Below are 25,239 nucleotides of genomic sequence, written 5' to 3'. Positions count from 1 at the left end.
TTACTGTATAACTACATTTTTTTCCACACATACTTGTCACAACCTTTAATCCGCTGTTTGTTCAGTGCCTTTTGCTACCAAGATGACCTACTTTCCCCCCACGGGGATCATTAAAATTTAATTTTATCTAATCAAAGAATTCAATGAAAGCCCTGACTTGTAACTTGTAGTTGCAGCTGAAGTTGGATCCGCGTGTCACCATTTGTCAGACACATTTATATTTCAGCAAACTTGGTAGTCATTTACTGACGGTAGCTGTGACGACAGCGATTTTGAAAATAGCACAAACGAGTCCATTGATGTGATGCATAATTTTGAGGAAAAAAAAACAAAAAAAAAACGCTCCAAGCAGAGGGGGTCAACGCATCTTCTGTGGGATGCACTAATCCACAAGGATCGGTTCTATTTGAAATTCCTAAATATATAAATAGCTACGTAAAATGTCGATTGTTATTTTCTCCAACAGTTGTTCTGAATAGCTGATAAATGACAAGCTGAAGTAGCAACACAGTGTATTGTTAAAGGTTCTATATCATGCTTTTTTCAAGCCTTCCAAAGTCAACTATAGGCATATCTATGATGACATGTAACCTTTGACACTACAAAGTATTAATTTGTCATGAAATATTAGTTATATTCTGGTGCAATTTTTCCAACCTAGAAGAAAGGCGCTTGCCATCACTGTGATGCCACCTCTTTCTGTGTCGGTGCAGCCCATTTCCTGACGTCGCTCTAGAGCTGCTGCAGCAGTTGCTGTCGCTGTGCAGATTAGGTGCTAAAAGAGCCACTTTTTGTCAACTTTTAGCAGAAATGATCACGCTCTGCCTCACATCACCACTCGTTTGGCCTGTTGTTTCCTGGGCAGCAGTGGAGCACTCATGGTAGGTACTTCCTGGAGTGGGTGGGTAGGAACAGCTCTATGTAGACAATGGCAATAGCAACTCACAACAGGGAGGGGGTGTGCCTCTTAGAGCAGAATTCACCAGTATTACTCCAACATGCACAAATCAAGCAAAACACCACTTTGGCCATGTTTTTAGTGAAAGAATAGCATCATAGCTTAGCTAAAAGCTCAAAAAAGCCGATTTTGCATGATATAGGTCCTTTAAGGTAAGTAATGAGTTTTTACAGATAAATCAATGGTTCATAATTTGTTTATTGTTTTTTTTTATTTTGATACAAAAAAAGCAGAAATATCAGAGAGACACTTGCTAAATGTAGCAGTAGCTTTCAAATGAAGAAAAGTAAAACACGGTGCAATCAGCTGGTTATGTAAATAGGTAGCCTGCAGTCCGTTGCTTACCAGACCATTTTTATTTTTCCCTTTTATCCAAACATTTTAATTATTTGATTTTGTTTGCAAAGGAACAGCATACCCATCCTTATGTAGCCAGCTGACCAGCAGTGTGCAGCAGTGGGTGTGGGACAGACATGAATGATTCTACTCTATATGGCATTTGAAATCTTCAGTAACTCTGGCACTTTATTTTCGTGGTCACGCATTAAAAAGAGGTTGCTCTGTAATAAGAGAATTATTCTTTTTTTTTTTTTTTTGCAAGTTGGGGAACCAAAACTTTTTTAAAAACCTTGTGATACGTTGATAACGGTAACTTGCTCATGCCTATTGCAGAGTCCCTAGTGCTATCTGTCATGAACAGGTCAAAGAACATTTAAAACACATGAATCCACTTCTTTCACGTAAAACACAACAGCTTCGGGAATTGTGCCAGTCAAAAATAACTGCCTTCCATGTGCACAGTGTATACAAATTTAATAAAGTACACAACGAGTACAGTAGCCCACACTAAGCACAGCTTATTTTCACATAAACTGCAGAGAGGACGACGATAAAATTACAAATACATTCTTAAAAAAATGTTTGATTTTTTATAGGAACTTTAAATGGTTTTTATGAAAAGGGACATTCCCTGTTGCACCACCATTAACAGTTCATAAGACACTTCACTTTTTTTTCTGAATGTAACGTCACTTGATATGTATTTCGGCTCCTTTGTGATATTCAAAGTAATGGTCCTTATACACTAAATGGAGACAGAAAGCTTCACTGTACAAAAGCAGACAGGACTCGTAGCGTAACAGTAGCAGTTTTTTTCAATAGCCTCACAAAGTCGGAGCTGGAAATGTGTAAAATACAGACATCTAAACTGACATGTACAGTACACCATGAAAACATTTGAAGTCAGGTAAGCACTGATCCCCACCACCCCCATATCCCACCCAAAACCTTCACACCAGTCAAGGACACATATTTCACCTAAACACAACAAGTCACAAACTAAAAAAAAAAAAAAAAAAGAAGAAGAAGAAGAAATAAAAAAAATGAACAAACAGAACATAAAACATAGAAAGCAGTTGGTTTTTGGTTATACAATGCGTTTGAACACCTCTGTGGGTCAAAATAAATCAACTCCTGGTCATCAATATAGGGTATCATCATCATCATCAACATCATCAACATCATCATCATCATCAAATCCCTGGCAGGCGAGAGAGAGCTCGAGAGCGTCGTCGCCTCACCTGTCAGTTGCCAGAGTCCCTCTGGTCGGGAGCACAATCCGACCCCCCGCACTCCTGACTGATGACAGAGCTGTGAATGAGACAGCTTGACAGGGACTTAGGCCTGAGCTCGCAGGTCAGGTAGGAGGGCTCCTCCAGCTCGGTGTGCAGCGGGGAGCACTGGCCATCTGGAGGGCCGTAGGCACTGCTGTCTGATCCCCGGTCCCTCTCTTCTTTAGGCTCTCGGCTGGCCAAGTCTGGGGGCACGCCGCTCTTGGTGGGGCTGCTGGACGCAGATGGACTCTCTCGGAGCGGTGGGCTTAGCGCACGCTGCGATTTTAAGTAAGGTTTAACATTGGCTACGAGGATTGTACTGTCCCGCTGTTCTTTTCCGAACGTGGTGAGGGTTTTTCTGCTGCTGCAGCTGATGGTGCCATAAATCTCTGTCTCTACCATGGCATCCATTCCCACAGGGATGAAAAGGTTGGTGCGATTATCTGCGCTGTCTGCTTGGCTTCCTACCCGTAACTTTGGCATCCAGCATCTGTCAGAGTGTCCCAGCGCACGACATTCATCGGTGCAGTGGACTGATTTGTCTTGCTCTGCAAAAACAGTTAAACATTTGTTATTGGAGCCCGCTGTGGTAAGTATAAACAACCCACAGGAAAATGTAGATGACATTTTGAGGGATGAGCAGCAATACTAAGACATGGGAAACAAGCACAAATTCCCGCATTATTCCTAAACTCCAACTTGGTTTCTCTGCTGACATGTTATATTCCATACATCATTTCCAGAATCAAATCACATTGAGCAATATAAAGCAACAGCCAGACTATTCTCGGTTATTATTTATTTATTTTTTTAATTAACGCACTAAATCTAAATTGGTAGTACAAAAAATATGTTTTAAGTTAATTATGCTTTTTTTCTTTTTGATAAATTAGACAAAATAGTGATTACTGCTACTTATGACACATTTCCCCTCTGGTATTATCTGTGTAGGTGTTTTCCTGGAAAATATCTATGCTTCAGAAGAACCAATGCTATTCATTTACATTTCAATCAGAGCAGACTTAAAAAAAAAAAAAAGAGTAATTTCTATTTAGCATGCAGGTTCTGACAAGGATAAGCCACAGTCTCCGTAGTTAAGGTGCTATAAATTTGTAAAGGTCCCAATCTTTCAAGCTTCACCAACTAGATCTTTTTAGTTTTGCATTCACTATACTATATAGTGTGTCCTCTTTCATATCTACAGTTTTTACATACATATTTACATAATGTGTATATGACTTTAACTGTGTGATGTTAAATCAGACTAAACTCCTCTATTTATATCAGTTATGATTAGTGTGCTTATTTCTATTAGCTAAATTTCAGAATGATATGGAATGTTTTACTTTTTTAAAACTTTCTTCCAATTCAGAAATTGTCATGCTGAACTATTTGGTTGAATTCATCCACAAGATTCTCACAGTAATTTGTCGTAATTTTGGTTCAATGCTGGCAGAACAGGTGTAATTGAGGTTTGTAAGCTGCCTTCCTCTCTTTTATTCTCTCTCTGTCACACACTCCTTTTGAGCTTTGCACACAAATATATTGGGCCAAAATCAGGGCTTTGGGATAGCCACTCCACAACATTGACTTTGTTGACCTTAAGCCATTTTAAAACTGATTTAGCTTTATTCTTAGGTTCATTGTCCAGCATTGCCCATTTTTAGCCAAGCTTTAACTTCTATCAACTTCAATAGCTATGTCTGCATGCGCAGAATTCCTTGATCCGACTCAAATGTGTTCAGATTGAAAAAGAAAAAAATAATAACCTGAATTCATTGTTTATACGGGCCCAAATTCAATTAATCGGATCATGATGTGCCTTTACCAGCACCAGGCATTTTGACATGCGCAGAGTTAAATAAAGACCACAGAAGGAGAAGTTGTACATCTGTCTGTGCTGCAAAAAAAATAAATAAAAAGAATAAATCAAACAAACGTGGAAGTGTGCTCGCTCTGTGTTTTCTGAGCGCCGGTTTCTAAGAACGGTGGAGACGTTGCTGCACTCGCCAATAAAGCTACAGGCTCAGCAACACATGCTGTTGGTCACCCAGCGTTAGAGAACGAGAGGGCAGTTTGGCCCAATCCGAATGACATGATCAGAACAAGCGTTCAATGGATGCTGTTCGGATTAACGATCTGCATAAACCAGCCCGCTCATTCAGATTACAATTTTACTCCGATTGAGCCAAATCCGATCACAATATTCCGACTGCCGTGTCTACATGATGCATTTTAATTTCAACGGGCCCTTTATTCTGATTACTCATGTCCATGTAAACATAGCTGTTGCTGTTGTTTTGAGATGTTGCTTCGATATTTCTTTATGTTTTTTTTCCTCTGGTGATGCCATCTATTCTGTGAAGTACTCCAATCCCAGCTGCAGCAAAATACCCACACATGATCAAGCCCCTTCTTCTTCAAATGCAGCAATGGTCCCCAAACACTTCAATTTTAGGTTCGTCAGACCACAGACCACTCCAAATGTAAGGGTCTCTTATCATGCGTGCTTTCGCAAACTTCAGCCTACCTTTTTATGATGCTTCTGGAGTAATCACTTTAAAGAAAGTGAATATTTACATATTTAAAGAATATGAATAATTTTTGCAAGCCTAACTAACCTTAAACAGGTATGGTTTTGTCTGATTAATAGCCAAATAGTGAAGAAAAGGGGCTATTTTTCTATGTTCAAAGTGTATGTAAATATTTGGTTTCAATTGTTCAAGTCGTGCAATGTTATTTGTAGCCTTCTACTTATTTTTGGTACTAAAAACTAAGAAACATTTTGTCTTTTAGTTTGTCACTCTGAAGCTATGGAAAACAAATTAAAAACCTCCTTTTTCACGCTGGTGTTATCCAGCGAGCAGGCAACAATTTGCACTGGTATTTTTTTTTTAACAATCTCAGCCTATTTCTGTGTGAACAGCTTGAAAACTGAAATATACTCTGTGCAAGTTTTTTTTCTTTCTTTCTGTGGAGCAAAGAATCAGTGTTTTCCCCAAACAATCTTAGAGTTTCTAATCTTATCAATTGCATTCACAGTGAAACAGAGACTGTATTGGCTCCAGTAGCTTTCCTTCTTTCTGTCAGTATCACATATTCTGCTCTGCATGATGTCCTCACATAGCTGTTTATGTTGGGAGTGAGCCTCATAGAGAGCCGCTGAATCGCTGATATTTGAATTTTAAGATGTTCAAAGAATGGCTAGGACTACTCATTAATTTCAATTAATTACGATGGAACTTTTTGCAACACCGGTGAAATCGATGCACACATTTTAGCCGGGTAGGAGCCAGGAACGCACCTAAAGGTAATTTGCCGATCAGAAGGAAATTGCATAAAATGAATTGAGTAACATAAGCGCAAAAGAAAATCTGGTTGAGCAATGATAAGAAGTGGCCAAGTTCTTGGGTTATAATAAGAGCATATTTGTGTGCGCTGAAACACTATGAGCTTACATTTTCATATCAATGCAGAACATGTTGCTTATGAGCACTGACACCGGACCCGAGGTAAGCCAAGGCAGTCCTGGCTCTAGCAAGACAACCCACTACAGACCAGATGACATCAATCTGAGCCAAAAACAACTAAGGCTCACAAGATTGTTTAAGTTTAGATACATGTCTGTTTCAAAAACTCAGTCCTTGACCTAGATTTATTTTATTTGTAAGCAAATATCTTATTGTGTCAAAGACACAATATTTAACAAATATATCGTTGATTGAAATAATTTTATTAAAAAGCCCTTTTCTTAAATCGCATTACACAACTGGTTCCAAGCAAAGGTTCATGAAGCAGAAGAACAACTTTTTTTTTCATAAATTTTGCATGCACTAGACTCTTTGTATCTGCAGTAAAACTTGTTATGAACTGAAACACCAATGAGTCATATAAAAAAAGAGTAAGCATGGTTATATTAGTCTGCATTCGCAACTGGCTCTGCACTGAACTCCATCAGCATTATTGAAAAGTGACGTCATTTAAGACTATTGTTGCATGAGTCATGTGAGATATACCTTCTTAGTTTAGAAAAAGCACCTGTCATTGTAAGGAAAAAGGTACAGAAGAGATTGCTGCATCCTGAGCTCCACTGGCGAGTGAGGTAAGTTAGACACAATCACAATATGAATGTGATATCAATGAAATATAACATGTTCTGATATTGCACACAGAAGAATATTAAGAGTTTTTAATGACGTGTTGAACCAGGATTCGGCAAATGCCTGTTGCTAAATCACTGACCATATCAGGGACAAATAAAAAAGTGATTTGGACATCCCGAGTAAAATGCGTATACGATCTGCTAACTAGCATGTTGTGTTCTAAAAATGTAAACATCCAACAGTCTTTCTTTTTATTATTTCAGCAAACATACAAAATTAAACACATGAAACATTAATATGATATAAAGATCTGTTATCCAGCAGCATCCTCCTCTACTGGCTGGAAAGAAGAGGGTTGCTCCTCTGTTATGCAGTCAAGAGGATGTTCATTGAAGATGAAGAGTGAACAGCTTTTTCCACTCAACTTTTGAGCGGTTATGAATGACCACACAGCCACTCACAGGTCACTACATACATGTCAGTACAAAGGCAGAGAAAACCTAATCAGGCTCATACAATCAATCCTGTCTCTCGTTCTCTTACACTCCAGATGGTCTCTACGTAGCAGCCATTTCTGTTTGCAGCGTTGGCTGATCCAGTATGTTTACAGGAACTTAAAACTCCTTATCTGTTGTTTACCAGTCTGACTTTTTTTGTCTATCAGCCTTCATAAATATAATTGCTTGTTGTTTTTTTTTTTTTTTTTTTTACATCTTGCTTTCTGTGCGAAGCATTTTGAGAGATATTTGAAGTAAAATAAAACATTACATTTAGAGGGGAAAAAAATAAATTTCCATGCATCGCTGTACCCATTTTATGGGGTTGAGGTGGCAGTGGGATGGCATTGGAACCAGTCCCAGCTGACATTTGGCAAGGGAAAGGGTAGCCCACGCCCTGGGCAAGTTGCCACATTGACTAAAAATAAAAGGTATCCCATCAAAATAGGATTTCCAAAATAATTTATGCCACACGAACTCATTATTTTTTGCTTTCACCGTTTTTCTGACAAGAAAAGAAGAATATCATGAATAATCATGAGCTTTCCTGGGGTCCTTTTTAAAATTATTTTACCTTTTAGTTGATCGGTTTTATGAAGTGTGTTTAATTTAATTAGCTTTTTTTGGACTTCAGTGAAGTTTCTCTAAATATAACACCCAAAAATAGTGTTTATACTGAAAATCCCATAATATGTAGAAGTATAATTTACAACTATACAAAATTATTTCACTGCTGTGTTTGCCACAGTTGATCATATAAATACTGATTGGTAGCTTGGAAAAGTGGGCAAGACATTTTGCACTGTGCTACATTAGTTCAGGCTGTACTTGGCAGACAGGCACTACTTTGTGTCATTTGGCAATTATAAATCAAAGTGAGCGAAGATCAAATGTGGGAGATTAAGCAAGGCTACGTTTTATGGCAATTTCTGTTCAATATTGACGGCTAAGCCCAAAAGTCTTCACACCCCTGCCAGATTTAAAATTATTTTCATCAAACCAAAAGGTTTGTTTCTGACATAAAAAGCAGTTATAATATAAAAATTATAAAGATAATAAAACAATGTAAAAGGGAAGTTAATTTTGAAATAGATATTTATAATTTATGCTTGTATTTACATTTTTAAAAAGGGCATGTCAAAAACTATTTATACACTTCCTAATAATCAATAGAAAAATCTTTATTGGCATTACAGCAAATTAACCTTTCTTATGATTAATGACCCACTTCTCACATGTTTGTACCGACATTCTGAGGATTTATCCTTGGTGATAAGGTCCGAGTCTTTGAGTTGGAAGGTATTTTTGTCATTAACCTAATGTTTAGTTACCTCCACAGATTCTCTATAAGATTAAAGTAGGGACTCTTGGTGAGCCATTCCAAAAAAAAAAAAAAACTAAACTATTACTTTGAGTCAGAAGAAACATTGCTACAGTTAAAAGGTTACTTTTAAATTCAAATCTGTCAGGGGTGTGAATAATTCTGAGCAATTCTAACTCAGATTGAACTGTAACATCTATCAGTGTAGGTATCTTAATACTATTCTCATTTTAATGGGATTTCCTTTGTGTTGCATCACTATTTTTGATTATAGTAGCTGAAAGGGGACAAACTTGTTAGTCTTAAGGTTGCTTTATGCTTGACGCACGTAGGTTCTGCACAGAAACGAGACATGTGGACACATCTGCAGCATTTATGCTCCATGCGGCTCTTCCTCTGAAGTAACAAATATTCTCCTGGACTCTAGAGGGCAGCGTTGCACTCTTATACCCCACAACACATAGAACACTGTTGTTTTCAACATTTAGACCTCTTACGTTCTTCCAAGAGTAACAGCGATTTCTGTCCATGAATTGTTAACTATTTATTCTTTTAGGGCCAAATCATGAAGATGTCTATATTTACGAACATCTGGCCAGAAGGAGCGCATGCTCGTCCGCAATGTTTTCCATGCAGGACTGTCCTCGTAGTTAAGTCAAGCATAAAGCAACCATTAAGTATTTTAATGTCCTGTCTTCTATTTGAAGATGTGCTGTCAGTGGAGGATGAGTATAAAACAAGCAAAGACCACCATAGATCATTCTATTTGTCGTTTTCTGTTAAAATGAGTGACCATACATTCTCTTTGCCCAGCGAGAGTAAAGAGAAAGTATTCAAGGAAGAAAAATAAGTAATAACCGGAAAGGCTACATCGGCTTAGCTTTAACTAGGTGGAGACAATTCATGAGGTTGCAGGTATTCTGCTGGACAGGTAGGTTAATTCAATATAGCAGTGAAGTTTATTTTGGCGTTATGTTAGAAACAGGGAAGTGTAGTCCAGCAACTACTCTGTCCTCCCGGCAGAGACGGCTAATTTGTTAATCTTTGTCTCCCTCTCACTTCATCAGATGATCTCGGAATCTGCAGGTCACCAAAGACGCAATGACTATAGCTATTTGCAGTAGCTTACTACCAAATACATGGAGGACATACTTGTTGACACTGTCACCTTTATGACACTCCCCAGGTTATATAGTAGTTATTACGCTCTTAATGGCAAGGTCATTTGTAATTCATTTAGCACACCACTAGATGGGTGTCAATCTTACACACTTGGGCCTTAAGCAACAATAAGGAAAGCAATAAATATTAATTAAATAAATAATAAATAAATAAAAGCAATTTTAGTGATGGACTTTTGTTTTTAAATCAAATAAATCTCGATTTTTCTGTGTAAAATTATGCTACTGAATTAAAAGATGTATTTATTTGAAGGCTATTAACAGATCCTCATCACATGTATCAATGTACAACATTTTACAAAAAAAAAAAAGCAGGATTTAATTTGTTTTAAATAGACCAATAAATAAATAAATGTTTCATCGCATCAACATATTTGTGATTTCGTAATGATGCATAATTAACCTGTGACTTGATTTGGCGAATGCTGCAAGCACTAACCCCATATAAGCATTCATGGTTATGAATTGTAAAATGCAGGAAAAAAGTTGAGACTCTATGTTGGTACGATAACTCCCTTTAGTGAATTTCACACCACACCTAATCCCCGAGGCATAAAAAAAAGCAGACTGAGAGCAACACATACAAGGAAGCCAATTTTCATGGTGTTATGATGTAGAGAGTGTCATTTTTTTCCAATTCCTGAGACCATTTTGTTCAGCTATCAAAATTAATTTGACAATAATGCACTGAGGTGTTTTGCATGTAAGAGCATGAAGCAAAATGTCAAAAATGTCTTGTAAGTCGGTGGAAAATAATAGTTTTCCTTCATTTGTTATACATGAAAATGAAACAGCAATTTCATCCTCCTCTTGTTCTCTCTATGTAAGTTTACTCTAATAAATCTGTTTTCTTGGTTGTGGTTTCTACGATAATGCAGGAGCTTTTCGCCACAAACACCAATAAATTTCAGCAGAGCTCACCAAATTAGTTAGATTTTGGTTAAGCATTGGCGTTTGCCTTTTGTATTTCCCATTAAATATGAAAGAAAACACAAAAGGACTGTGCAGCTAATTTTTTAAAATAATTTAACGTTCAATTATTGGGTAAAACATAGAAGAAACATTTACATTTCCTACATTTGCAATCAATGATTCCTCTTCCTCCAAACATATTTAATATAAATACCTAAAATATTTAATTCATGGTTAAATACCACTTTGATCACCTCCGTTTTTCTCTTGCTCACATGCCATTTTGTGTTATCAAAGTCCCTCAAGCAAGTGTCTGGCTAAATGAGGCACTCAATTTCATTTTGAAACCTGGCTCTGATGAGGATGAGCCTTGAACAAGAGAAAGCTTCTCATGATGTGGGGAGAATAAGTGGGACGATTCTCTAGTTGAACACGATGGTACCTTTTATCATACACCAGCCTCCCCAAGTTTAATGAAGGACACACAAACCAAAAAGAACAACATGGATGCCAGAACGTCTGAGAGTTGTGGGAATGAGAACAGTTTTATCACACATACAATGCAACCTCTTTTCCAAAGTACATGCCACAACTATCACATACTGCGGCTCAAGTGTATTAACACCTACACAAGCACACCCACACGTAGCCACAGGGTACGATAGAACTGTTAATTATGCTACACTGGACAAAGCTAAATTATGTTGTTAATTTAGCATCGGAGCTCTTAATGATTTTAAATGTTGGTGGAAAAGATGATTAAATTTTGTTCGCTCTACACGTGCTTCTTTAGAGGTTTTTTTTTAATTTATTTAAAAGATTGAGCATTGTAATAGACTTTAGGTCATGGCCAGCAATCTCAAATGACGTCCTATTATGTACATTTAGGCAACCTTTCCTCACACTGTTTTCCTAATTAAAAAAAACTTTATTTCTGAGAACTTGTGTTATTCTTGCTCTACAACTCTACTCAAACAAACTTTCAAGTTTGACATAAGCAATAATTCAGCATCTACAACCCCATCTGTCTCCTTTTCACTTCTCAATGTGTGATCTGATAAATTTATCCGGTTTTGAAAAGCTGAATGTTATTGTCAACAAATCTTACCAAAACCAAAGGAAGGAAGTCTACAGCAGAAAGTTCCTGATCATCACATAACTACATGGTTCTAAACATTTTTTTTGTTTTTTTCTAAATGAGGCAGTATTCCTAAGTTTAAGTCTTTAAAAGTGTTAGATAGAATATTCACTTGTTACAAATCTCAGTCCCTAATTTTATCCACCATTGTTACAACCTTTGGGACATGCAATTTATTTTCCAAAATCAAACAAAAAAATCGTTATGAAATTTTTATTACACATTGCTGAAATATTTTTTAACATTTATTTTGTTCTCTTCATCTCAATGTTTTGTCTTGTGCCCCCATTGAAGAAGGAAACATTTTCAGGCCCTCATCCCAAAAAATGGTTAAAAAACGTAACTTATCGTTTTCTGTTTTAATGCATCAAAGCTGTCGTTCTGAAGATTACCCAGAATTCCTTTTAAAGTGCATAACATATATATGAGTTAATTTATAACATGTAAAAATGGTTTCTAACAACTAGAAAGTTTTAGCATTGCCACACTTTTTTAACTATATAATGGTAACAACGATATAAATGGCTTTTTGCCCGACTCGCAGCTGCATTCAAAACAGAGAGGAAACAAAAATATTCACTGCCTGCAGTCACAGCACATTCTCTCTCTGGAAAGATGGCGCATTACTTTTAACTAGATATGAACCTCATATGGCACAAAATAATGTCAAGACATCAATATTAAAGACAAACCTCAGCTACATTATGTTTTTTATTTTTTTTTTAAAGAGTTTATTAATAGTATTCATCATACTACTGACCGCAGGTACAGACCAAACAGCAGGGGGTGCTGTTGTCAAATTTAGAATGATTCAGAAGGTGTGTATTTTCTGGTAAAAAAATAAAAGGCAGGGCTGTTCTTGGAAATGTTTTTAATTATCAGTTAGGTTACGCTGCACTTTTCCAAACTGCACTCCTGATCCCTATTGTTAGCATATTGTCTGTGATGTTATGTCAGCCAGACCCACCCTGCTAGTCAGAGAGCTGTGCAGCTGTGTTTTAATTTTAATTTTTTTAAACCCATGCCCTTTTTCAAGCATGTTTTTTTATTTTGTTGATTTAATGAATCAGTGTTTTTCATTCTGAACAATAAAAATGCTTTTCCCGTTACAATTATGTTCTGGGTGAATGAAACACTGCACTGGCTAAAGCAGCTTTCTGTCCGTCTGTGTCACATAATAGGCTATGCTCTGCATGTTGTGGTCATAAAGTCATTTGTAGGAACCCGTAGCTACGCGGAAAGCAGATAAACACTATTCATTAAAAATGTAATTATAAAGCAGGAGACCAACAAGGAAAGGTGTGCAAGACGGTGGTGAGACCAGCGATGTAGTATGGTTTAGAGACAGTGGCACTGAGGAAGAGACCGGAGGCAGAGCTGGAGGTAGCAGGGATGAAGATATTGAGGGTTTCTTTGGGAGTGATGAAGATGGATAGGATCAGGAATGAGCAGATCAGAGGGACAGCTCATGTTAGATGTACTGAAAATAAAGCCAGAGAGGCCAGACTGAGATGGTTTGGACATGCATAGAGGAGGGATAAGGCTTGAACTACCTGGCAAGAGGCCTAGATGAAGACCAAAGAGGAGATTTATGAATGGAGTAAAAGAGGACATGAAGCTAGTTTGTGTGAGAGAAGCTGTAGAAAACAGGGTTAGATGGAGAAAGATGACTTGCTGTGAGCAAGCCGAAAGAAGACCACCTTTTTTCAATGTTTAGCCTACACAATTCACTGAAAGCTCTTTAAACAGGTTATGAACCAAACTATCAAATAAACTTTCCAAAACAGGGAGTGAACATGCATTTTAGTACTTCAGCAAAGTGTTCGTCATTGAAACACTGCCAGCCAGAGCAAGACATAAACTTAAGTCTGACACAAGTGTTAGAGCCGGACCCGCAAAAACTTAAGTTAGGACAATATTCAAGCACAAACATGCCACGTACTTCATTAACTTTAGTATAGAAACTTTGTAGATTGAGATTGAGGTATCAGCAAATGCCCAATATTAGATTACTTGGATCAAGGCGGAGAAGTTCCAGTCATAACATCCTTAATTCACATTGTCTAATGTAACACACGGTTTATGGGAATCATTCAGACATTTATCTAATTTCAAGTTAGTTTTAATGCAGTCACCACTTTTTGCTAAGAATCTTTCTAGTTAAATTAAACCGATATTCAGGTGGAGCATGTATAAGCGATGGGTAAACCTAGGGACTGAAAGGTTGCTCCCAGTTAGCTGTTAAATCTGAGAAATAAAGTCAGAATTTAAATCTTAAGGCTTTAGAACCGTAGATTATGGTTGAGGCTTCACAGCGCTTGACTACTCTCATTAGCACCATGTTAGCAGTGTACAGAGATGAATTTTCTGTAATTAAGCTCAACTTAAATCTTTCAAGTAATCTTTACTCTTAGATCAGAAAAACAAATCTAATTTCTTGTGAGTAGATAAATGTTTTCTTTCATGTTGCTAATTATTTGAGCTCATATTTTACCCTTATTTAACATAAGCCATGGTGACAGAAAACATTGTCATTCATTAAAACCTTAGTTTGAGTATAGAATTACTTTTACTTAAGACAGCTAACCGAAATGATTTGACAGAAATCCAGTGCATTACTCTGTGTGCCATGTTCATTTGTGTTTCCCCTTCTTTTTTATTTGTAAAGTGAACACCGGTATTCTTAAAGCATGGATATACAGAGCAAACTTAATAAGAAAGGAGCAGGGGGGAAGTAGGCAGATGCTGAATTAATTTCTATGCTACCTATCTGCAGAGGAGCTTGCAGATGATGCTAATGCAGAGGGATGCATAAGCTCTGAAGGTAAAGCAACAACAGAGTGAGGAGCACTGTGTTTGTAGTCATTTGCCTTGCTGCATAAACAGAAGTAATCGCAGAGCGGCATTTTAACCTATAAAATCTAGTTTTATAGGTTATTAGCAGCTTACATAAGATTTGTCATTTAGTACTGTAATTTAAAAAGTCGGAATAAGATTATATAACTACACTTTGCATGGGATTGTTCAAGAATTATAATAAAAGGAGCTATGGTGATGTAGATATTATACTAGTATTTAAAAAGTGAAAAAAGGAACCCTTTCCTTTGATTAGCCTGTCATTAGCTCTCCATTTCTCTTTCATGTTATGTCACAATGGCTTTACATAAGCCAAAGCTTTCGAATGGCTCTATGATCTCATCTAGCCAAATCACGGCAAAAATGAATGACAAATAGCTGTGATCTTGCTCGTAACTGTAAAACGACAACAACAGCAATGGAAAAAAAACATGTTCACAAAAACAAAAGAAACTGCTTGCCCATTATAAATAGAATCAGAGAAAGCCTAGCAACATACCCACTGTGCATCTGCTGTCTGTGAGAGCGAATAAATATTCAGAATGCATGATAGTGGAAGCTGCACAGGTGAATATATTACCTGTATCAAAGCAGCCAGGAGACTAGAGGGATGGTAAAAGGTAAAGACATAAAAGCAACGCTACTTAACCTGCCAGCTTTTGTGTTGGTGCATTTGGAACAAAAAATGTTCGCCATTTTGGATAATAGCGTTATCTTGTCTAAATCTGCAAAAAGAGTGACTTTGTTGTTCAATAAATGTACCAGTATTTGTGTGTAAGATACTGAGGCAGTGTGCAGGTAGGTGGGTGATGTTTTTGTGTGATCAGTTCGGAGGGAAAAATGCATAATGTGGATCTTCCATCTTGCAGTCTTGCAGACACTGACACCATTTAAAGGGATAGTTTGAGTTATTTGAAGTGAGGTTCTATGAAGATATTGACTACACATTAACGGTCTCCTGCTCGGAAGATTAAATTACCTTTCTGCTAACTTGGTGCAGTGACACATCTTTCTACAACAGGTAGGGAAACTATTGCTAGAGATGCACCGATCAGAGACTTTGTTGCCCATTTCCAATCACCAATTTTTCTTCTGTTGTGCTAATAGCGATTTTAGTCAATTTAAATTTCACTTTAAAAACCAAAGCTTTTGTACTTTCTATATACATTGAAAAACGTAACTGTCATAACAATACAATGTTTATTGTAAAGGAAAGCAAGTTAGTGATCTGTCTCTCTCTGCATCAGTGAAAATCTACAAATACAGTAAAATATGTGGAAAAAAGTTATGGGACATAAGTGTTTCTGCAAATAGAGTAAAAGACAAACAAAAAATTTAAAAATGTCTACTTTGCTCCTTTGCTAAACAAATTGTAGCTGCCCTACACTGCTACAATAGGTCCTGCTCTACACTGCTATATTTCCAACATAAAGCCCAAATAAACTTCACTGAATTAACTTATTTGTCCAACAGAAAGCCTGCAACATCGCAAGCATTTTTTAATCCTCGCTCCCTCATGATTTATCTCCACCTGGTATTAATAGCCGATATAGACTCTCGTTTTCTAACGATATTACTTCTTTTTCTTTTCTTGGTTACTTTCTCTTCCCTCTCACTGGGCAAAGAGTATGGATAGTCGTCTATTTTAAAGGAAAACAACAAATAGAATGATCTACGGTCGTCTTTGCTTGTCTTATTCTCTTCCTTCACCGACAGCGCGTCTTTATATAAAAGCCAGACAGGGAAAACACATATGGCTGACATTTGGTGCCTTTCGGCTACAGAAATCAGAAATAGCGACGCAACATGGCGCCTCCCAGTGAGTGCACAGACACCTATCTGTTTATAAACTACTAATTCTAAGTTATGAAAACTCTTTAATTTTTGATGTGGGGTTATTAGACATTGCCAGAATCTGTATTTTTAAAAGCAATACTTGATTTTTGCTCATTAAAAGCCAAATTAGTTACACACTGTCCCTTTAAATGATCTATAAAAAGATGATTCAGATCTATAACTTACAGTGAACAGTGCTGCCTCTGTAGAGTGAGCACCTTGCTGTACAGCCTCCTCTTCTTGGGGGACATTTTAATTTGAAAAGGACAAAATAGAAGATCTGCATTTTACTATGGGTTTTGTCCAAACATTTAGAGCAATACAAGCTATTTCAAATCATAAAAATTATAATAACTGAGCAGAAATCTGCAGACCTCTTTGGGAAGAACGAAAATGTGGAGCAGCAATAGAAATAGTAATTAGAATTTCGAAAGTCTCTTCATTTTATTTGTTTATTTTTCACTTTTAACCTTTATCTGCCATAGAGCATAAAAAGATCACACAAATCATGTGGTTTTGGCTTTGTTTGACTAAAACAAGGAGTTGTTTTGTGCAACCTCTCTCAATCGTTGATGTAAATACACCCTGCAACCTACACTCATACAATAATTAATGACTGTTATGACACAAAAGCTTGCTATAAACAGTTGTTAGTTAGTGGAGTTTTCAGGCCGTTTTCCCTACATTTACAGCACAATAAAGCTATTCAGTTGACAGCAGCAGACTTTTTGAAATAATGCTTATATTTTGACCCCCTCCCACTTTGTCTGAGCTGTCTGGAAACAGATTTAGTGACTGCAGTTTAGTGTTTTATAGCCATGATTTAGGTATACATAGGTTATTCAGAGGCTTACTGTGTTATTTTTAACGGTGCAAATATTAATATAATTGAATGTATGGGCACAAATTGCATCAATAAAATAAAAGGTTCCTCTTAGTTTTTTTTTTTTTGTTTTTTTTGTTTTTTTACCAAACTAGGACAACAAATAACTAAAGGTTTAGGCACAAATGCTCTGGATTTGAAAAAAACAAAATGTTTCAGAAGATACACTGTACTTACATTTATGTATGGAGATTGGCTATCAACTCAAACATCCTTTATTGGAACATCTCTGATAGGCATTGAAAATGTAACCGTCTTTAGTATTATATATTAGCATTTAGCACAGCAGACAAGATTAGCGCCAGTAGCGCAGTTAGCCTCACTACCCGGGAGTACTCCCTGCAGAGTTAGTATATCAGTGCTGTAACTGAAATTTCAAGAAAACTGACATTTCCTAATCCACCACAACCCAGGAGAGAAAGGATAAAACAGAGCAATGTAGTAAGTTGAGCTTTCTATTTTAGCATTGTGAATGAGCAGCAAATATAATTTCCTTTCTGCAAGTTTCCTATCTCTTTTGTGCTTCCTTACACTTCATTTTTTAATACCTCAGTGATACGGTAAATAGCTGAGTTATTCTCCCAGAGTAACAACTTCCATACTGAGGAGTGTCATCCATGCAATCAGGTAATATTTAAGGTGGGTTCCATGGTGGCATGATATAAGGAAATTATTTAATTGTGATACCACTACTGAAAGTAGCAAAAGTGATATTCAATACAATCATCCTACATTTTCTTTTGTTGCACAATGTCCTCAACACCCTCAACAAGCTATAGCAACACAGCTGCTAAAAATACACATCAGGTGTGGGCATTAGGGTCAGTCAGATTCCACCCCTCTGATCATTTAAATTACCAACATACAAAGCATGAGCTTGTGATATTTGAAATTGCATATGCCAGCAAATATTGCATCCAAGCAGTCCTTTGCAATTACAATATTCCAAACACAGTTATTGCAGCACTAATGATCACAATAAAATATGTTTGGCGACTCAAGAGTGATGGGAGGGGATGTTGAAGTACAGTGACGATGAAATAATCATATTATTAGGAATTTCTCGGTACATTGAAACCGCGGAGAACCTCCCTTCAAAAACTCGCAACTATCCCTTTAATGCTCAGCTGACCAGCCCTATCAGACAGAGGCTAATTTAATCTAATCATTGGTTTTTCTTTATAACTACATCTCTCACTTAGGAACGGGAAAGACATTAGCAAACACGCTGATATTAAAAGCATTTCCCCACTTGATTGGATTTCTCTTATCTTAAAACCCCAGGTCTATAAATTAACTGCCACTGCAGTCAAGCAAGCATCGGCGCTGCACGGGTTTCATATGTACAGAACGTCTCTCTTGATATCTCTCCATATGACTGGCATCAGAACTTCGTCTGAATCAAACTGTGGGGGAAAAAAAAAAAAGTGAAGTGATTGAATTTACACCTCCCACAGAGTTAAGTTTGCTCTGCCATAATTCCTCTCAGAACACACGCAACCACACGATCACACATACATAAAAGTGAGACAGACAGGGAGAGATTCGCACGTCTCCTCTGCCAGCCACAGGAGCGCCTCCATCTCTGCCCTCCTGAGCATGCTGCAAACAAACAGTTCGTAGCAATGTAAATGGTGTGGAAAGTGCTGCATAGGGACATGATGACCACGGCCGTTTCTCCTCCGAGGCGGGGGACGAGGAAATGAAAAACATCGCCACTTCACTTCAAGTCCCCCACCCATTATCTTTTATCTTACCAGCGAGAGTTTGCTTTCATGTTTTCCCAGTTTATATCCGCAAAAGCTAAATATATCAGTCTCTGCCAGGTCAGCCAGGTTGCCACCAGCCTGACAGTCATCTGAGATTATCCTCCTGGCAGTCTGGATCGTTTTGGATTTGCGAAATAAAATTTAACATTTCTATTTTCAGTCATAAAGAGGAAGCGCGCTCTCTCGAAAACCACAGCAAAACTAATAACTGAGGAAATCTATCCAAGCAAAAGGTGGAAACAATCTGTCATGTTGCACTCGATGTATCTGTCATTTTACTTCGCAAGTGTCTGCCATGCTTTCTGAGACACGCATGCAACAAATCTACGTTCCCAAACATGACATGATAAAATAAAAAAGAGACACAGGCAGAGGTACAGTTTTTTGGTGCACACGACTTCGCTTGATGCTTAAATCAAACTGAAGACATATGAAAAATTCTACGTTTAGACGATGGACTCTTTCATCCTTTTAAACTCCCCATCTACCTTTCACTCCGGTGCCTTCATGTCATCTTTGAGACACGGCTCGGGCTGTCTGCAATGTAAAGCGGAACAAAGTATCCTGCTGCACCCAACAGCTTCTAATAATGTTCAGAGAGGATGTCTTTTTGCTCTGGCTTCTACATCCAGAAGCCGTTGTGGGGCTCTAGTCAAACACCAGCAAACTGCGGGTTCTTGCTGCATTAAGTACAAACAATGTCTGCTGGAAGAGTCAGTTAGGCATCTTGAAGATGTCCACTCACCCTTCTCAAAAGGCTGCCCATTAACTGTTGCCGCTTTCATCTTGAGGGCCTCCCTGGCAGATGTGTCGCAGTGTGAGCCTTTATTAGTATCCTGGTCACTATCAGCTTGGTCACTATCACCATGGCCACTGTCTCTGAGACTCGCTCGTTCTGCATCCTTAAATGTTGAGCTGCAGAACGGAAAAGACAGAGAGGGGGGAAATGAAACATAACTTGTCATTACTTATAACCGAGAATCAACACACTCTGATAGGTAGAGTCAGGGAGCGTTTGAGCGCAGCGTTCCCACACATTTTAATGTGGACATTTACGGACTCAGCCGTATGGACTTCAATGTTCTTTTATCGGGTCATTTTGAAGTATATGAACATTCACTGCAGATTTATGGCCGACATCTTTACGGATGGATGGATGGATGGATGGATGGATGGATGGATGGATGGATGGATGGATGGATGATGGATGGATGGATGGATGGATGGATGGATGGGCAATCAAATGTATGGATGAAAGGATAGACAGATGGATGGACCAATGGTTGGAGATAAAGTTGAAAATATGATATATACAGAAATACAATTTAATCTTTTCATACTTTTATGATGATGTAGCCAGATCTGAGAATCCTTCAATTCCACACTTTTTAAAGTGTAGAAACCCCACTGAATTTTGCTCTTACCTTTGAACAAATGGCTGCCTGCTGCCAGAGTAATTGGGCTCTGATGAGAAATTTTCAGTCTGGAAGTGAAAAGGGAAAACATTAATATGCATTGAAAATTCAGCATTATTTAACAAGGATAACAAAAAAAATACATATACTACAGCATAAGACAAACAGGGACACCTCCAGGACGTTTTCACAAGGGTGTGTAGATGGAGACCATGTCAAATCTTTTCTTCTTTGGAGTTTTTTTTTTTTTTTTTTTTTTTTGTGGAGAGCTCCAAAAAAACCATAGCAAAGTTTCAGAGGTTTTACAATGATACACGCCAGCAATAGAGAGGATGACGGAAATGAACAAAAACAAATGATAAAGAATAAAACATTTTTTGCAAGTTTATCAATGAGCTGCAACATGTATGCTCTGTTTTGAATAAATATTTAAATAAAATCATGTAAAATAAGACTGCCTCACTGAGGGGTGGCAGCAGACCTACAGGTTTAGCCATTTCTCCTTCTGGACCCCTCGTGTTGCTGTCATTAAAAATTTTATTAAACGCTTTTTTCATATTTTTTTTTTATGTAAATCCCTTATGATATCAGTAAGCACACACAAGAATAGGCCAGCGAGGAAGGGTGAGGAACAGCAAATTTCCGCTGTGACCCTGTGTATTCTCCGTGGTAAGGCAAAGGGTTCAGCATTTGCCACAGTCATCAGGATCCTTCCCCCTCTCTTCTCAAAGTAATGCGTTTGTGTTGATCACACCCACATACCCTAGTGGCTGGTGACAGTGCCAGGCCTTGTCATCTGTGTTATAATTTCCGAATGAGACTGTCCTGGATATTTACATCGTTTACATCAGATAATTCTGCAGCGCTAAAAAGCTGTACAAGCTCATGCTGTCAAATTAGCATGTTAGCTGGCTCGGGTGTTCAAACCCTGCCATCTCTACAAGACAAGTCTGGAACCTATTAATGGCACCACCGTGCCAATGCTGGATGTGGATGGGTGGATCTGGCCCACATTTCCAAGGGAGGGGGGGAGGGGGGGCAAAAAAACGTGATTGTAAGGTTATGCTGTGTGCATCTCTCTGTCTGCTGCACAACGGTTTGGTAATGTGATCGGACAAGCTGCTCAAACACCTGTCCAATCCCACATTTCAGGCAGGGTTTTGTTTTCGCTCTCTATAGCAGCAATTCTGGCAGGGTCACAGCGGCCTTGCTCAAGACTCATACTGTTTGCATGTCTAACCGCGAGGACTCTCAAATTACAGAGACCAACTGTGTCATTCTGCAAGAAAAGACTTAAAATGGAGCAATTTGAAATGATTCTCAAATGCAGAGAGAGCAAGGGAAAAGAAAAAAGCCTTTCTGTAGTACAATTCCTTTTAAAATGCATGATTACAGTTCAACAGGAGGTTGCCATATCATGCTTTGCATGCAGAGAGTATAAGTTAAGTCTTAAAACAGGAAAAAAGAAGAAAAATCTATGTAATGATGTCTGCTCTGTGTGCTGGTGTTTCTTTTTCATGCACTTTTGTCCAATTTGTAAGACAAAGCAGTAGGTGCAGATAAGAGAGAATAATAGTGGATGAATATGAGGGATCCTCCTTACCTGTATCACTGACATCCTATTCGCTTGAGTGTCTGTGCTCAGCCCGGCGAAGCTGGAGTGGCACCCCGACCTGGGCACGGTCAGGCTGTTCGGGGTAGTTTTCAGGTACATGACCTCTGACCTGGGCAGGGTAAGCGGCAGCGGGCTTTGGTAGTCGAAGCATATGGGCGAGGTGATCAGAGATGGGCTGCTGACAACGTTCATCCGGCTCGCGGAATCCCTCTCCTCCATTTCACTCTGCACCAACATGATGTCACTCTTGTTGATCCTTTTCTTTTTTCCCTTCCCCACCGGAGGATTGGAGTACTCAGCCATGCGGCAGTTATAATTCCCAGCATCCTTATCTTGATGCTTGGACTTGACAGCAATGGCAGTCATGACGGCCAGGAGCATGACAGAGATAATGCAGAGGGTAACTATGAGGGGCAGGGACACGTCCCAGTGCTGTTCCTCCCCGCTCGCGCTGGAACCCCCTCCTGCCGTTGCTTCCGTGTTCGCTTTAATGATCAGCTTAGCTGCCGCAGATAAGGGGGGTTTGCCATGGTCAGTTACCCTCACCACCAGCTCAACTACGGGGGCAATCTCCTCCCAGAGAGCATGGGCAGTTCTGACCTCTCCTCCCACTGGGTCTATCTCAAACAGGTGGTCGTCGTTTCCCTCAGTGATCTCATAGGTTAAGTCCCCACTTTCTCCGTGGTCATGGTCCACCGCTTTAACTGTCGCGATGATGTACCCAATCCCCACGTTTCTAGGTACTGGGATCTCAGCCGTATCATTCTGCAGCAGGGGTAAAATAATAACTGGGAGATTGTCATTCACATCAAGGATGTTGACCCTGACTGAAGAAGTGCTCTCCATGTGAGGCGAGCCACCGTCCTTTGCTTGAACCTTAAACTCAAAGGTTTTCGTCTGCTCATAGTTGAAAGAGCGGGAGGCGTAGATTGCTCCGTTCGTGGGATTAACGGACACGTATGTGTACACAGACACGTCTCCGATGTGTGAAGGCAGTATGGAGTATGACACAGTTCCATTACGGCCCACATCTGGATCGTGGGCCACAACAGAGCCGAGGTACTCCCCCGGGATGTTGTTCTCAGGCACCTGCAGTACGTACAGTGTCTTTGTGAAGCGTGGCGCGTTGTCGTTCTCGTCGAGGATTTTCACGGTAAATGACCTGGAGTTGTTCAGAGATGGGTTCCCGTTATCTCTTGCAACGATAGTGACATTATATTCGTCTTTTGTTTCTCTGTCCAGGGGTCTGTCTGTGAGCAGAGTGTAGAAATTATCGTTGTTCTCCTGCAGTCTGAAGGGGACATTTCCCAGAACCCGACACTGGAGCTGGCCATTACGGCCTGAGTCTTTATCAGTCACTCTGACCAGCGCTATGACAGACTCTGGAGGAGCTGCCTCACTAATCGCTCCCTGCCGAACAGAGACAAAACTTATTATTGGTAGGTTATCATTTTTATCAAGCACTTTCACAGTAATTTTACAATGTCCTGGTATTGGATTTGGCCCCAGATCCTTCGCCTGTACATCAAACTCTATGATTGGATTCTCCTCAAAGTCAATCTCTCCCTGGACCTTGATGACGCCAGTGTTTGGGTCTATCGAGAACAAATCTTGTATTCGCTCAGATGCATATCCAGTGAAGGAATAGACAACCTGCCCGTTGCTTCCCTCATCCTGGTCAGTGGCATTCAGATCTATAAGTATTTTTCCAGGGGGAGAATTCTCAGGAATCTCCAGCACATAGGAGGATTTTTCAAAAACAGGGCTATTGTCATTCGAATCAGTTACTCTGACGTTGATCTGCATGGAGCCTGATCTCGGATACTCCCCACCATCAACTGCAGTGAGAAGAAGGGTGTGATGACTCTGATCCTCCCTATCCAAGGGTCTCTGAACCACCAGTTCTGGGTATATAGTCCCGTCGCCTCGCACTTTTAAATCCAAAGAGAAGGTATTGTAGTCGTCTCTTGTGACCTGATAGGTCTTTATCCCATTTTCCCCAGAATCTGAGTCATGTGCAATAGTGAGGGGGAAGCGTGTCCCAGCAGCCGCGTTCTCAGAGATATCAATATTCACGTGATCTGAAGGGAAACTGGGGGAGTTGTCATTGATGTCCTGGATATCAATCTTGATCATGCAAATCTCCTTGTCGTTGGCGAACACCTCCATGGAGAGCTGACACTTGGGGTTGCGCCTACACAGCGTCTCCCTGTCAATCCTTTGTTTGGTGAAAATGAGTCCACTCTCGGGGTCAACATCCACCAGATGCGGGGCTGAATTCTCCAGCACCCTGAAGTTGGATTTCTTCCCTCTCTCTATGGTCCCATACCCGCCGTCTTTCGCTATATTCCCTATAACAGTTCCAGGTCCCTGCTCCTCCGGGACGGAATAATTGAGGTTTTTTAACGTGAGGGCTTTCACCCACAGCAAAAGGAAAACGGGTGCAGAGAGACGCATCCCTTCTAAGTACACATGCAGCAGTGGTAGACTGAAAAAAAAAACGGTTGACTTTCAACCTGTTGATTAGGAGAAGGAAAAAAAAAAACCTAGTGCTTTAAACCCGCACTGGGCATGTGTTTCACGCTGATCTCACACTAATTAGGTATTAAACCGATCCCTGAACCGTGCTCTCCCTTTTTAATTTGGATCTTAACCTTTTTTGGATGCGGTGGAGCTGGGATGAACTCTTTCTGTAAACAAAGATGACCGCTCGGCGACACCTGATGTATGAATTAAATACCAAATTCAGCACTACTACAAGAAGGATGCTTTGTTTCTCTTTGCTTCCCCCCCCCAAACGCAATGTGTGTGTGTGTGTTTGATTGTGTGTGTGTATGCGCGCGCGTGCGTGCGCGTGTTTGTATGTGTGTGTGTGTGTGTATGTGTGTGTGTGGGGTGGGGGGGTTGGGGGGGGACTGATGAATAATCGATGACTATAAAGTATTCATATTCCCAACCGCATCCAAGGTTAAAGCGTTTAAATCTCGTGGTTGAAGGTTAGAGCGCGGCTCACAAAAGCGCATTGCCCTCATGCGACATCTACACCTAGGCTACTGCGAAACACTGACATGGCCATTCAAAATGCAGCATTTGCCATCCACATCGCATGTTACTTTCCCCCCTTTCTCCTGTGCGGCACACT

At 39.3% G+C, this 25,239-nt stretch overlaps 1 protein-coding gene across 1 annotated transcript; it reads right to left on the bottom strand.

Annotated features, from left to right (window-relative positions):
* Positions 1-1,136: 1,136 nt before the first annotated feature.
* LOC105933597 (protocadherin-17) lies at positions 1,137-24,938 on the bottom strand. Its single transcript, XM_012873199.3, has 4 exons — positions 22,086-24,938; positions 20,492-20,550; positions 19,813-19,982; positions 1,137-3,119 (listed from the first exon to the last, which is right to left on the bottom strand). Exons 1-4 carry the CDS (start codon positions 24,552-24,554, stop codon positions 2,542-2,544), a joined length of 3,276 nt encoding a protein of 1,091 aa, XP_012728653.2. The 5' UTR covers positions 24,555-24,938; the 3' UTR covers positions 1,137-2,541.
* Between the last annotated feature and the right edge of the window lie 301 nt (positions 24,939-25,239).

Source organism: Fundulus heteroclitus, unplaced genomic scaffold, assembly GCF_011125445.2.
Source record: "Fundulus heteroclitus isolate FHET01 unplaced genomic scaffold, MU-UCD_Fhet_4.1 scaffold_168, whole genome shotgun sequence".
Classification (NCBI taxonomy): Eukaryota; Metazoa; Chordata; class Actinopteri; order Cyprinodontiformes; family Fundulidae; genus Fundulus; species Fundulus heteroclitus.
This window is presented reverse-complemented; position numbering and strand designations above follow the sequence as displayed.